The sequence below is a fragment of the Pseudorca crassidens genome, chromosome 16 (genome assembly GCF_039906515.1).
Source record: "Pseudorca crassidens isolate mPseCra1 chromosome 16, mPseCra1.hap1, whole genome shotgun sequence".
NCBI lineage: Eukaryota > Metazoa > Chordata > Mammalia > Artiodactyla > Delphinidae > Pseudorca > Pseudorca crassidens.
Genome location: NC_090311.1, coordinates 305,110 through 320,370, shown reverse-complemented (window position 1 = coordinate 320,370; position 15,261 = coordinate 305,110). Strand labels below are relative to the sequence as shown.

At 48.4% G+C, this 15,261-nt stretch overlaps 1 protein-coding gene across 1 annotated transcript; it reads right to left on the bottom strand.

Annotated features, from left to right (window-relative positions):
- Positions 1 to 6,318: 6,318 nt before the first annotated feature.
- SYCE1 (synaptonemal complex central element protein 1) lies at positions 6,319 to 14,933 on the bottom strand. Its single transcript, XM_067708847.1, has 13 exons — positions 14,864 to 14,933; positions 11,410 to 11,472; positions 10,713 to 10,772; positions 10,292 to 10,366; positions 9,558 to 9,605; positions 9,255 to 9,309; positions 8,461 to 8,550; positions 8,150 to 8,213; positions 7,285 to 7,351; positions 7,091 to 7,214; positions 6,910 to 7,020; positions 6,688 to 6,775; positions 6,319 to 6,442 (listed from the first exon to the last, which is right to left on the bottom strand). Exons 1-13 carry the CDS (start codon positions 14,931 to 14,933, stop codon positions 6,365 to 6,367), a joined length of 993 nt encoding a protein of 330 aa, XP_067564948.1. The 3' UTR covers positions 6,319 to 6,364.
- Positions 14,934 to 15,261: the final 328 nt, after the last annotated feature.

Sequence of the window (15,261 nt, the reverse complement as noted above, 5' to 3'; positions counted from 1 at the left end):
TTCCTTCTTTTTTTTTGGCCATGCTACACAGCTTGTGGGATCTTAGTTCCCCAACCAGGGATCGAATCCCGGCCCCTGGCAGTTACAGTGCCAAGTCCTAACCACTGGACCACCAAGGAATTCCCAGAGGGCTCTTTTCATTTGAACTGTTTTTAAACCTTTTATTTCAAATTGATTGAAATCCTTAAAAAAAAGTTTTGGGATTCACGATATGTCAAATTGTGATCCATTCCGTTAGATGGAAGCCACACGCACATTTCCTCTGGAACACATTCCCTTCCTCCACCTTGAACTGAAGCAGATGCTCACGTCTTACTGGTAGCATCTCTTCTCCCAGGCCTGATCCCTTGCCTCCACCTCAACCACTTCCCCCCAGCACTCGGCCCTTGGTTTCCCAGGAGCTCTTGTCACGTTGGAAAACTTTGGAGTCTTCTTCCTCTTATTTTCCTTCTTTTATTGCTCTGATACCTTCTCCCCCCACCACCTTCCACCTCCTGTCCCTCAGTTTCAGCCTCCTTCTCAGCTTACCCTGTGTTTGTCCCAAGAGTTGCTAAACTTCTTGTTTCTTCCAAGTCAGGGCTGAGCCCCTTCCTGGCTTGCCGTACCTTTCTTTGTCTTCTGGGCCTGTGGGTGAGAGTTTATCAGATGACTAATTTTGCTGTTGGGGGAGTATAGTAGATAATGTATAACGGCTCACTTAACGTGCAACCAGTCCAACACTGTGGCAGCAGGCCTTTGCTCATTAAATAAGCTTGAAAGGTGAAAGCTCTTTCCCAGGTATGGAAGACTGCATAATGGCCCCCAGAGGTATCAGATCTCCATCTCTGGTATCTGTGTGTGTTACCTTATATGGAGAGAGTTGTACAGATTAAATCAAGGATTTTTTGATGAGGTCACCTTGGGTTGTCCAGGTACACTCGAAATGCCATCACAAGTGTTCTTATAAGTGAGAGAAGATTTGACACTTAAGAAATTCCTGAAACCACCAAGGGATAGATGATATCGAGTGATTTGGCCACAAGAATGCCAGCAGCCATCAGAGGCTGGAAGGGATAGATGATCCCCTAGAGTCTCTGGAGATGGGCCCTGCTGACACTTTGGTTTCAGCCCTGTGACACTGATCTTGAACTTCTGTCTTCCAGATGTGAGGGAGTACATTTCTTTTTATTAAACTATTATGTTTGCAGTAATTTCTTACACAGCAATGGAAACAGTATCCATTGCAGCTAGAATCCTGTATCTGACTGAGGTTCCACCAAGCAGATGTTCCCAGCATTAAGTGGTAGCTGTCAATGGACAAATCGGATGTTCTGAAAAACACAACGGAAGTACTACTGACTCTCCTGGTGGTGATAATTGATTCTGCTGGGTGATTGTGTTGGGATTGCTAGCTTGGGGACCTGTCCACTCTTTAATTCTTGGTGGGAGTGTTAAGGTGGCTATCAATTTATTTTTGGATGGAGTCCCTATATTTGTCTTTGACTTGATCAGAGTAGGGGCTGGGTTGCCTTGCTTGGTTTTCCTGTTGTCTTCGTTTTGTATTCCAAAACAGAGGTGAGACACGAGCTTGTGTAAGCAGTTTATTTGGGAAGTGATTGCAAAAAGCAGGAATGAGGTAGTGGGGGAAATGACAGCGGAGAGGAGGAAAAGCCAGTAAGGTGTATGCTACTGAGCTGGTGACCACTATGAACAAGCTGACATCCATCGTGCTGGGTACTCCGTAAGGAGCTGGGTCATGTACATCTCAACTGACCCAATAGACATGGGAAGCTGACGTGTGTGTGTGTGTGTGTGTGTGGCTTAACACGTGTGTGGCCGTTATCACTCTGACCCTGTTTTAATCCTATTGTCTTGCATGAGGTTGCAGAACAAGAGAGAGAATCCAGAAAGTTTCACAGTTTAGTTACAATTTCCTGGGAAGAAACGGCACACCGTGCAGGGCCACTCAGAGGTAGACAGAGGAGAGGGGGAACTGTGGATCCAGTGCCTGTACTGTGGATTCAGCAAGAAGGAAGGGGATAGGCATTGCAAGCAGGCTTAGGATTGGCTAATGTGAATATTTTCAGTGGACTTTGGGGCATTGAGGCTGTCCCTGACTGTTCTGCTACCTGGCCCTAGGGCAATTAGGGCAGGTGTACAGTAGTGCAGAGTGTGAGGGTACAACTCAGCAGGTGCTTGGGAGTGTGGACTTAATTGGCCGTTTAAGAGGGTAAACTCATCTAGCTAGGGCCGCAAAATTGAGTCAATACTGAGCTCAAGTATTTGGGGTATTGGAGTGGCCTGAATAAATGAGTGTACGACATACATTGCCCTAAACAGCATAGGGTCAATTTCTCGGGTCAGTGTGGCAGGTCTGGCCACTGTGTTGTTGGAGAGTATGGATTGTTAGTGAAGTCAGTGTAGAGATTCGTTGTATTCGTGTGTTAACTAGTAGAAAGCGGTGGTCGTGGTGCTCGTGGTGGGAGACTCCAGGTGGGAATTGGTGGTGGAAAGCTGGGGCAGGGAGTAGGAGAGGCACTGGGGAGTGTGTTGTCCTTTCCCAAGCAGGTTGAGGAATTGACTGATAGGCGGCAGTTGTCTCCTGGGAAAGGCAATAGTCTCCATTAATTTGTAGAACGGTACAGACAGTAGTAATCTCTACAGATTTCCCTTTAGGCGTAGACGTGTAGGGATGTATGTTTCTGCAGAGAGCAAGAGTATACTTGGATCATGGGATAAGCAGGCCAGGAGCTCAAGAAACACAACAGAATCCCTAATGTCAAAGGAAGAAAAGCAGTGAATGTCCTGGAGCTAGTTTGCCAGCACCTTGGGTGGGGCAAGTCTTAGGCATCCCCGGAGCAGAGGTTTTAGTGTCCAGGACAGAGTTGTCTCCACCTCAGGGGGCGATGTCATCTCCAACACTGAGCTCCTGGATAGAGCAATATTGTCTAGAATGTGAGACTGGGGTATCCTTTTCAAGTGGACACCCACTTGGAGTGGTATGAGTCTTATTTTTCTGACTCTTTGGCATTATAAAGATGCTGAACAACTTGTCTAATTTGAAGGCAGCGTTGGGCCTGGGAGCTTGACTTGCAAATATCTTTTAAGTTAAGGGGCCGTGGGTGCACAGGTAGCCAAGGTGATGTTGGCACCTGTGATGCTGTCATCATGAACCAAAGTGCCGGCACTCAACTGGCGCAGTTAAAGGCTCCATTAAAGATGGCCAGATCTGAGGTTTTAACTCTCCAAGGTTTTTCCCAGATGGGTGATGAGTTGGATTCTGTTGCAAATAGGTTTAAGTCATATGGCCTGATTTGGGTGTATGTTGTTAGCAGGGTGTCCGGTTGACAATTAAAATATCTGTGGCTGTGGAGCTTTGGCATTACCCTCTAGACAGGCCCTCTAATTTGGCCAATTTCTAGGTCCCTTTGCCTCAGCTGTTGGTTTGGATGGTGACAGGCTAGCCTGCAGTCTTTGGGTTGTAAAACTTGTATTAGTCAAAAGTGATGGCATGTCGGCCTGCATTCACCATGTTGGTTTAAACCATGGCTTCCTTGGAAGGTTTGGGACTCTGGTTTGCAAACCAATGAAAACACCCAGACTGACAGTAAGGAGACATCCAGCAGAGTGGTTACAGCTCACTTGGCTGGCTTTTGTCATTTGATGTCGATTTTCCTCCAGCACGTATCAGTAACAGGTAGAGGTGTTCTGGTTTTATCCTTATGGAATATGGTTTTGATTTTATTATCTCCAAATGTGAATTTCATTTACTAAGTGGAGTTTTCTATTTATCTTTTCCGTAGTCCACACTGCCTGTGAGAACAGTCCTGGAGTACATGGAGATGTCAGCAAATTTGTAACCAAGCGTGTGGGCTCGTTTCCTGCTACACAATAGAAAAGACCAAATATTGAGACAAGTCTTTTGCAGGAAAAAAAAAGGCTTTATTGCAGGGTGGCCAAGCAAGGAGACAGGAGGCAAAGTGGTGTATTTATCTTGGAAAGAGGGAGAAAGAGGGGCAGGGAGCTCAGAAATGATTGGTGAAAAGTACGTGTAAGTTTCAATGGCAGTATTGAGTTCTCTGCCCAGGCAGTACTGCTCTGCTCTTCATGTGTCATATGTGCAAATTCAGGGTGTTTGGTGTGTAGCAGGGGCCGAATTTTTGGCTCGTGGCATCTAACGTTCACTATCAGTCACCCTAGTCCCTCAATGTGCCTGTGCATCAGCAGGTTGTTTCCCTATCTGTGGTTTCCCTGGTGTTCTTGGTGTATCATTTTGTTTCTACTACATGGACCTTGTAAATTACAGGGTATGGTTTCACAAGGGGCTTTGAATTAAGCGATTAAGGCCTGGGACAAGACAGAGACCCATATAAGGTGTCCATTTGCTGGAGTGGAATTTGAAAAACTGTCTGAGGAGACCATCATGTCTCTCAGTTGAATCGGCTATCAAGAACCTATCAGGAAGATAAAAGTGCTATTGAAGGCCTTTTTAAAGAGTCTAACATGGTGTATTCTGAGAAGTGAACTATGTGCCTCGGTTAATATCAGTAATGCCTGCTACCCCAGAAGGAATGAGGGTAGGGTTAAATGTGGATGTGGATTTGCCTTCCCTGTACACAATGCTTCGGCCCAAACTGCCATCTGCAGAGTTAAGAATTCCTATTCACTATCATGGTCTCATACACAGCATTACTTCTGATTGAAGAGTTCCCTTAACAACAAAAAAGAGTTATGCAGTGGGCCCAAGTTGTGATGGAATTCACTGGTCTTACCATGCTCCTGCCATCCTGAAGCAGCTGGCTTGATAGAATGGTGGAATGGTCTTTTGAAGACTCAGTTACAATACCAGCTAGGTGGCAATACCTTGCAGGGCTGGGACAGGGTTCTCCAGAAGGTTGCATATGTTCTGAATCAGTGTCTAATATATGGTGCTGTCTCCCATGGCCAGCACTCTAAGGTCCAAAAATCATGGGGTGGAAATGGGAGTGGTAACATTCACTGTTGTCCCTAGCGATCAGCTGGAAAAGTTTTGCTTCCTGTTCCCCCAACTGTATATTCCACTGGCCTAGAGGCCTTAGTCCCAGAGGGAGGAATGCCTCCACTAGGAGATACAATAATGATTCCACTGAACGGGAAGTTAAGACCGCCGCTCAGCCCCCTTGGGCTTCTCATGCCTGTGAATCAACAGGCAAAGGAGTCCCTGTGCTGGCTGGTGTGACTGATCACTGAGCCTGACTACCACAGGGAAACTGGACTTCTCGTCAGTGCAGGTAGGGAAACCATGTCTGTGATACAGGAGATACCTTAGGGTTTCTTTGAGTATGACCACGCCCTGTGATTAATGCCAATGAAAAACGATAACAATCCAATCCAGCAAGAGTACTGATGGCCCAGATCCTTCAGGAATAAAGGTTTTGGTCACTCCACCGGGTAAAAAGGCACAGACGGCTGAGTTGCTTGATGAAGGCAAAGGGGAAGCAGAATGGGTGGTGGAAGAAGGTGAAGATGGATATAAATACCGGCTGTGATTCCACGACCAGTTACAGAAATGGATATATATATATATATATATATATATGTATATATTCAGAAATGAGAGTTGTTGAGGTTTGTCTGCCCGACTGTGTCACTGTCCTACCTGGATGGGGGAGCCGTTCAAGAGAAGGAATCTCTTTGTACGTACTGAATTCACTGTCTTTTGACCCAAGAACACAGACTTTGACTCCCATCATTGCCCTGGCTTGGGTGATGCACTCCAGTGGATTTGAAACATGCCCTAAGCACCAACTGTCCTAGGTGACTGACTTCCACGACACTGAGGATTTCTAACATATTATGTTCTTGTGACAAGTGTCTCAGGTACAGGTTTTGTGCCTATGCAGGCACAAATTACATTTAGGCTCCAATTACATTTCTTTTTCTCAGCGAATCAGTGGGGGCTGTGGGCATGGAACTGACTGGCTGAGGACCCTTGGTCCTTGTTGGGATTTCTGAGACTCTGTGGTCTAGGCCTGAATAAGGAATGGAAGAAACTATCACAGGCTGGGTTTTCAGAACCCCTGGGCCTATTGTGAGAGGGTCTCAGTCTTGCATCCCTCTGCCTGGGGACCCAGAACATGTCAAGTCCTAGAGATGAGCAGACCAGAGACTGTGAGGTGAGGGAAGCACTTATTGAGTGCCTGCTGTGGGACTCTGGCTGAAGCCAAGAGGCAGAGTGTGGCCAAGGCTTCACTCAGTCTCAGGTGCCAGGGGTCTTGGGATGGACAACCCCCCACCTAACACAGACTCAGCTGAGGCAGTTGTGTTAATATGGTGCCTTTATTTCCTGAAGCCCATAAGCTCCAGTGCAGGGCATAAGCTGTAGTGCAGGGTGGCTCCTCCTTGCCTAGGAGGGCATCAGGCTCTGCTTAGTGGGCGGCTCTGGGTCTTTCTCCTCACTGACTCCAAGGGGCTTGGGATTGGCCTGCGGGAGGTCAGAGTGTGACGTGGGAGTCTCCTCACATCCCCATGCCCACACCCTCCCTGGGTCCTGCCCTTCCTCACCCCACTGCTGCCAGCTTCTGCACCTTTGCCTTGGCTGTGTCCCTTTGGGAATGCCCTTCCCTGAAGACCATCTTCTGAGCTCTCTGCAGAACCCCTCCTTGCCTGCCCACCCAGAGCTCCTTTCATAAGCTGTCTCTGCTCCCTGACCCAGATGCCAGGACTCACAGCTTCTCCTGGGCCAGCCCCCTCCTCTTGATTGCTCTGGCCTTGAGCAGGGACCTGCACTCCAAGCTTTTCCAGCTCCTCCTTCAGCCTGGACAAAAAGGGGTAGGGGGGTAGGGTAGGAGGGTAGGGGGAGAAGGGAAGGATTGTAAAGAGACCAAGTGACAGAGTCTAGGAGGGAGCAGAGACTCCCTTAGCCACCTTCCCCTTGGGGACCACGCCTACCTCTGCCTCTGCTGCTGCAGCTGCCGGCACTTCTGCTGCAGCTGCTCCTGGCGCTGGGCAGCAGCCTCCAGGAACTCCCCGGCCTTCTTGTTCTCCTCCTCAAACAGATGCCTGAGGGTGGGCGTCAGTGATGGCAGCACCTCTCCCTCCCCGCCGCCCCCCCGCACCGTCCCTCTCTTACACCACAGCTGCTGCTTCCTGGCTGCGCAGGAAGAGCCCCTCAGTGATTGCCGAGCAGCCCTTGGCTCCGAACTGGGAGCACAGACGATGCTTCACATCCTCCAGCTTTGCCTCCACCAGCTTTTCTGCAGCAGGAAGGGACAGTGGCAGGGCAGGGCAGGGCAGGGCAGGGCATCCCCATTCTCCAGGCCTCACCTTCCTTGAGCAGCTTCTCCTTGCTGCTGTCCAGGGCGGCGATCTCCAGGGCCAGCTGCTCTGGCTTCTGAGGGGTAGAAATGCAGCCTGTCCACATCTCCTGGCTTCCTCCCATGTGCCTCAGAGAAGCCGATCTGGATCTGGTCTTTACTCTGCATGCCTTACTTCCTGCTGCTCTGGCCCTCCATGCATGCCAGGCATGGCCCAGCCTCAGGGCCTTTCCATTGGCCATTCTGTCCACCTGGAGCTGTTTCACCCCAGACACCTGTGGTGCTATGCTGGGGAGGCTCGTGAGGGTTAGTGTTCAGGAATTCTGCAAGGTTTGAAATCAGCCCTGGGGTATTCGCTACAGGGCATCCTGCAAACACCACAAATCGAGGCTGTTCTCTGGAGAGTCAGTTACCAGCCCAGCCCTGCAGCTCCTTCTCTTCCCGCTCTGTGACCGCACTCAGCCCTTCCGTCCTGACATTCATTCTGTTTTCTTGTTTGGGATCCCCAGGTGGCAAACACCGGCCTGCCTGGTTCCCCACTATCTGCCCTGTGTGTGCGATGGCCCCAGACACACCCTGGAGTCTCCTTGATGGATAACCCCTCCTTGGTTCATCAGGGCTCCTCCTGACCACTTAAGGCCCCTGGGAGGGCATCAGGGATGGGTGGGCAGGGCCAGTGAAGAGGACAATACCGGGTGGCAGTGAGGGTGACGAGGAACTGGACTGAGCATGATTCTAACACACGGCTGCCAGGGCTGCTCAGGAACTGGGTGCGGCAACTGAGAGGAAGGAGGCCTGGAGGATGACCCCGAGGTTTGGGCTGGTGCTGCCAGAGAAGATGTGGAAGGTGGAAGGAGTGGCCCCGAGTGACTCACGTGGAATTCCCAGAGGCCCTTATGCTGGCCCATCAGATCCTCCAGTTGCTCCTCAAAATCCAACCTGGGGACCAACCACACAGGATGAGGGGCCGTGGGCTGAGAGACGCCCCTCCTCAACCTGGCTCAGGCCGGGGTCTTCATGCAGAGACATGGGAGAGCTCGCCCATGCTCCTCACTCTGCTGGGAGCACCTTTGCCTCCTTGACCCTCCAAGCTTCAGCTCAGCCAGCTCGTCTTCTAACCCCCATTCTTAGCATTCCCCCCACTTACAATGCATCCAGCCCCCAGGCCTTGGGCAATGGGCTTTACCTCAACTGCCTCTGCTTGTTCTTCTCCTGCCCCATCTGGGAGTTCAGGGCAGAAATTCGCTCCTTGCACTCCTGCAGCATGGTATGCTTCCTGGCAAGAGGCAAGGCAGCCGTCATGTTTTCTGAATGTCTCCCTAGGAGGGGCCTGGGGTGGGGCTTCCGCGTCCTTCTCTTGAGGTCTGTTCTAACCTTCTAGATTGAGGTCCTTCTCTGTAACTTTGTGGGAGGGGGGCATGAGCTCATGCCCTCTGGAAATGTCATTGTGAAGACTGGGGAGATCAATGTGGGCATGGTCACAAGTACAGGCACACACACATATTAATCTCATGTGAATTTCTCAAACAGTTTCAAAGTTGGTATGCTAGGGGCTTGGGGCCTCTGGTCACAAAATGAGCAAAATAAAGATTCAGGAGGTAGAGACATGGATGTACAAGTAGTTGGGTGGATGGAGGGATAATGGATGAATGGAGAGAGACTGGTGCACAGATGGTTGGCTTGACGCCTACATGAAGGGACAGGTGAGTAGACAGCCAAGACAGCCTGCAGGAAGTATGAAGGTATAGAATAAAAACCAGCCGAGGGAATTTAACTGACACTCTAGCAAATGAGTGCCCGTCCCCGTGAATGAGTACTCCTAGCACTACTGCCCACTGCTGGAGTCAAGGTGGGAAGACGGCATTTGGCCTCCCCGTTTTAGGGAGAAGATGAGAGCTGTGGGTCTAAGACCGATTTCCTCTGCTTTCTCTCTCTACCAGAATGGACAGCGCTGAGCAGGGGCCAGGGGGAAGCTCTTACCTCTGTGCCTCACTTTCCTTCTCCTGGCAGTGGAGCCGGAGGATCCTCAGGGTCTCTGCAGGGAGAGGAAGTGAGGGCCCCGTGAGAGCCCATCAGGGCATGAGGTTTGGGCAGAGGTAAAAGTGCTAGATCATGTGGGATCTCTGGAGTTGATGGGACTCTGTCATTTACTGCATGTTTGGTGGAAGCCACAGGAGGGATGCATGGTGATTCAGGTTTCAAAAGGCTCCTACTTCTATAGAGAGAGTGGGCTTCTGCAGGGTGGCAAAGGCAAAAACCTGGAGACAGAGTAGCTGCAATTACCTTGCTTTTTGCTCAAGATCTCTTTCAGGCGTACTTTCTCTCCACTCACTGGAAAAAGCAGTAACATGTTCAGGCATCAGAGTCCACACACTGAACCTTCAGGGACTGGGCTTGCCCATGGTCACATGTGTGGTCTGGTACAGCCCTACCCCCAACCCCAGATGTAGACCCCTCAAGGTGAGCCCTAACCCCAGATGTAGACCCCTTGAGGTGAGCCCCTTCCCTCTTGGGCCCATACTCCCTGTAAGCATCAAAGGGCCCTCAAGTTGATAAAGGGTGGCTGTGAGGACCCTGTGGAATGGCAGTGCGTTTACATGGAGGGAAGAGGAAAAATAAACACATTGCATGAAGTTGGATAAGGGCTGCGAAGAAACACATCAAGCAGTAAGAGCCATGTGACTAGGTGTGGGCAGAGTGCGGTCTTTGGGTGGGGTAACTGGGGAAGGCCTCTCTGAGACGGGGACATTTGAGCTGAGAACTGAATGATGATGTGAGGCAATAGGAACCTGTATTATCTGGGGGAACCTCTCCTAGCAAAGCCCCTAAGGTAAGAGTATGCTTGGAGCGTGTTTCCGGAACACTCCCACCCACAGAGTTGGAGCGGGGAGATTGGTAGGACCTGAGGTTGGAGAGGGGGCAGGAGCCCTTGGCCACGGCAAGGATGCTGATTGGAATACTGGGTTCAAGGATGCATGACATTGCGGGGACCTCTGGGTCATCCCCCACAAGCTTACATGAGTCCAGTTCCTTCTGCAGGGTCTCCCAGACAGTCCGGGCCTCTCCTAGCTCCTCACTGGCTTTCTTTTTTGCTGTGCCAAACCGCAGAACACTGTGTAAGTGTCTGTCCTTGCAAACATTTCACATCTGTCTTTAAGCAAACCTAGAGGGGCCCAGATTCTTGTTTCCGGAAGCAGGAAACAAGGCTTCCAGAGCCCAAGCCTTTCTTGTTGGGCTCAGTTGACAGCAGGACAGGTTAATAAACGTGTGAGTACAGCACCTGAATTTAGATGGGCCCGACCAACCCATGCTAAGTTTAATGCTCTGCTCTTTCAAAACACAGTAATTTGGAACAAGGGGCCCTACGTTTTCATTTTGCACTGGGCCCTGCCAATCACGCAACCGCACCTGGCAGACAAGCCAAGGTCCTGAGCTCACCTTGCTGGACCTCATTAATCCGGTTAATCAGGACCTCAATCCTGGGCTCTAGGCTTCCGGCTGCAGGGAAACAAGGAGGTTGAGTGAAAATGACAGGGCAGGTGAAGGGAGGTGGATGCCCTCCAAGGGCTCACATTCTGGGGAGGGGAGACAGGAACAGATAAAGAACCTGAGTCAGGTTGTGGTTAAGTGCAGTCAAGAGAAACAGAGGAGGGGCAACAGATTACAAAGTGGAGTGGGACGTGCTTCTTCAGATATGGCAAGACCCCTTGAGGGCCCCAAATGAAGTGAGGGGGGCAGACCTTGCTGTTCCCTGGGTGGGGGTGGGAGACAGTCAGTACAAAGGCCTGCCCTAAGGTGGGAACACGGGTGGAAGGTGCCTGGTGAGCAAGCCAGAGGAGCGGAGGTGAGGTGGAGGGAAGGTGAAACCCTGGATCCAGCAGAGTGCATGGGAACCAAATGGACGGCCAGCAAGGGGACTGCAGCTGAGTTTTGGGAAAACGTTTGTACTTTATCCCCTTATACTTGAATTTTGAATCATGGGTTCATATTTTTACTTCAAAAAATTGTTTTAAAAGTAAGAGAGAACAAATGAGTTAATTTCCCAAGGTGGTGAATTTTGGGCCTTGGAATTGATTCCACTTCTGCCTGACCCCAAATCTCAGGCTGAGCCCCAGCTACAGAGGAGACACGTGACCTTTCTGTAACTGCTTCACCATTTCCATCAAGTCTTCAATTTTCTGTGAGGACTTGGCCTGCCCTGTGGAGAGAAAACCAAACATTTAAGAATTATGTAGGCTCCAATAAAGATTTAAAAAAAAAAGAATTATGTAGGAGTGAGAGGCCTGAGGAAGGATCTGATAACACTGGGCCGGGACTGAGGTGGCCTGAGGGCAGGTCTCCAGCCAGAGTGGGGCGTCTGCTCCTTGCCCTGAGGGAGACACTGCACAAGGGATGAACCGGCCCTTCCTGGGCAGACTTTCCTAAAGGGTGAAATGACACCACAGATTTCCCCTTAATAGAACTCAGGGCAAGGAAAGGGGTACACTCTTACTGCTGATACTGTTCAAGGCTTGGCCAAAGCTCAGGATGTAATAATGAAAGAAAAAAAAAGAAGTGGTATTAAAAACTGGAAACAAGGATTCAGAAATCACTGTTAACTAGTAGGTGGCATAATGAACTAGAAATTTCTAGAGAATATTACCCAAAGAAGCCTTACAAGGAATACTGAGAAAATCTAATAAGATGTCTCATTTAAATAAATATAAATAGCTTTCCTATATACAATTGTTATTCTGTAGCCTCCAAGTAAAATATTTCATATTAACTTGCTTATAATCAATATAGGCACTTATTTTTAACTCCTTGATGAATTAGTAGATCTAGGCAATTATTATTAATGGATTAACATCACAATAAAAATAACTGGATATTATGAGCTATGTAATGTAAAAATTCAATGTAGGATTCTTGTAAAAAAATGACACTAATACCTGTTAAGCCTCTCAATCTAAATAACCAATTCAGAGGAAATACAGGGAGAGCGGAACATTTTAAGTGGCACATGGGCATGCAATTAGTAACATCCACACTGGGAAACGTCACAGGAAAAACAACCCAGTTTCTTTAATTTAAATACATTTTGGGGGAAAAGGGAGAAAGGAAGACCCTTACAGACAAAAAGAGATTAAAGAAACGTATCAACCAATTTCAATAAATGGACCATACTTGGATTTCGATTCAATCGAAAGCGCTTTTTAAAATGGTGATGACACAATCAAGGAAATTTGAAAACTGACTAGATAGTTGATGAAACAAAGGAATTATTGTAGCCATTATTCACATGTGACAATGCTATTGTGGTTACTTTTCTGCAGAGTGCTTATGTTTTAGAGAGATATATGCAAATATTGGGTTGGCCAAAAAGTTCGTCTGGGTTTTTCCATACCATCTTAATGGAAAAATCCGGACGAACTTTTTGGCCAACCCAATATCTATGGATGATATGTTATGTTGCCTGGGATACTTCGAAATGAAACAGTGGAGTCGGTGGTAGGGAGTGGGTGAGGATAACGAGGAAACAAGATTGGCCAAGAGCTGATAACTGTTAAAACTGAAAGATGAGTTCATGGGGTAATTATACTTTGTTCTTGACTTAAGAAAATATTTTTAGGACTTCCTAGTCCAGTGGTTAAGACTCTGCACTCCCAATGCAGGGAACCCGGGTCTGATCCCTGGTCAGGGAACGTGATCCCATATGCCACAGCTAAAGATCCCACATGCTGCAATGAAGATCCCGTGTGCTGCAACTAAGACCCAGCACAGCCAAATAAATAAATAAGTAAATATTAAAAAAAAAAGTTTTTAAATTGAAGTATAGTTGATTTACAATAGTGTTTTAGTTTCAGGTGTACAGCAAAGTGATTTGGTTATATTATATATATACTTTTCAGATTCTTTCCCATTATAGATTACAAGATATTGAATATAGTTCCCTGTGCTGTAGAGTAGGTCCTTGTTTCTATTTAGTAGTGTGTATCTGTTAATCCCAATCCTAACTTAACTCTCCCACACCCCTTTCCCCTTTGGCAACCATAAATTTCTTTTCTGTGTCTGTGAGTCTATTTCTGTTTTGTGAGTAAGTTAATTTGTACCAGTTTTAGATTCCACATATAAGTGATATCATATATTTCTCTGACTTACTTCACTTAGTATGATAATCTCTAGGTCCATCCATGTTGCTACAAATGGCATTATTTCCTTACTTTTTATGTCTTAGTAATAATCCATTGTATATAGGTACCACATCTTCTTTATCCATTCATCTGTCAATAGACATTTAAGTTGCTTCCACATCTTGGCTACTGTAAACAGTGCTGCTATGACACTGGGGTGCACGTATCTTTTTGAATTAGAGCTTTCGTCTTGGCCGGATATATGCCCAGGAATGGGATTGCTGGATAATACAGTAACTCTATTTTTAGTTTTTTTTTTTTTTGAGGAACCTCCATACTGTTCTCCATAGTGGCTGCACCAGTTTATATTCCCACCAACCGTGTAGGAGGGTCCCCTTTTCTCCACACCCTCTCCAGCATTTATTATTTGTAGACATTTTGATGGTGGCCATTTTGACCAGTGTGAGGTGATGCCTCATTGTAGTTTTGATTTGCATTTCTCTAATAATTAGCAATGTTGAGTATCTTTTCATGTGCCTGTATATTTTTTTGTATGTGCTTAAATTTATCCATAATAAAAAGTTAAAAAAAAAATAAAGCAACCAACCAATCAAACAATATAGAGAAGGTAAATAATCATTTCTACCTAAGAATGGAGAAATGGAGAGAACAATTAACCAAAAACTACACAGATGGCTAATAATATTTGAAAAGACGTACTACTTCAGTCATAATTAAAGAGATGAAAATAACATGTTGCATCTAGCAGGTTGGTAAAGATTAGTAAGTCTGATAAGGCCCAGTGTTTGTGATGATGTAGGGAAACTGGCAGACTGTGGAAACTGATGCAACCTTTTGGAGGCCAGTCTGGCTACATCAACATTTTGAAGACAAGTTCCACTTCTAGGAATGTATCCATCAGATATGCTTGGTTAAATATGCAAAAGGTATGTTAAATGACACTGAAGCAACATTTACGTCAAAAGTGGGAAAAAAACGTGAACGCCCACCAGTCGAGAACTGCATGGGATTTAGCTGTTCCCTCCCCGTTTTCGTACCACCACCCAGGCTACAGGGACCATCCAGTCCATGCATCTATATGTTTTGTGTGATCCTCTAGGAAGGTGGAAAAAAAAAAAAAGGGGGAAAAATAATTTAAATGTTAAAATTGGTGCCAGATGGGCTACTGCAAAGCTTTACCCACTAGTCTTCCTATCATCTGAGTGTGACATCAAGTCGAAAGGATGTCCTCTTCCTACTTTTCGCTACTTAAACGGAGCAGATGGGGCAAACGAGGCCAGCGAGAGGTGTGTGAATGTAGGACGCGGGCCTGTGGGTGAGTCCTCGCGGCTGCCGGCAGAGCCGCCGAGACCCTTCCGGAGGGGACGAAAGTCGTTTTTCCCCACGTCCGCCCTGACTCGAAGCGGCGCCCGCGTGCGCTCCCTGCCCGCCCAGCCCTCTATCGCCCGGCTCTACCTCCGGCCTCGTCAGCCCGACCCACGGCTCCCGCCCGCTTCGCGCTCGAAAGCTCCGAGCGCCCCGCCATTTCCTCTCAGTCTGGCGCCTCCGCTTGGATTGGACGGAACGCACGCCGGGGGCGGGGCTCCCTCAGCACGCCTGCGCAGTGCGCCCCGCGCCGATCCCTTCGAGAGCGGACCGCGGAATAGACAGTTGGGCAAGCGCCAGTGCGTATGCTTGAGGCCTCCCGGTGCCGATTCAGGGCAGAGCAGGCGAGGGCGGCGCCTGGTCTTCCAGGCTTGCGATTGGCCGGTTGAGGAGCCGTGGCCTGCGAGAGTGTAGAGGCCTCCCTAGAGCCCGCCCCACGTGACGTCACCTGCGTTGCGGCGAGTGGGCCAGAGCCTGGCGGTGGGGAG

Coding starts and splice junctions, on each gene's coding strand:
- SYCE1 (XM_067708847.1), bottom strand. CDS start 14,933: ATGGCGGGGCGCTCGGAGCTTTCGAGCGCGAAGCGGGCGGGAGCCGTG. Junction 10,773..11,409: donor GGTGAAGCAGTTACAGAAAG/GTCACGTGTCTC, acceptor GTTTCCCTGCAG/CCGGAAGCCTAGAGCCCAGG. Junction 10,367..10,712: donor GATTAATGAGGTCCAGCAAG/GTGAGCTCAGGA, acceptor GGTTTGGCACAG/CAAAAAAGAAAGCCAGTGAG.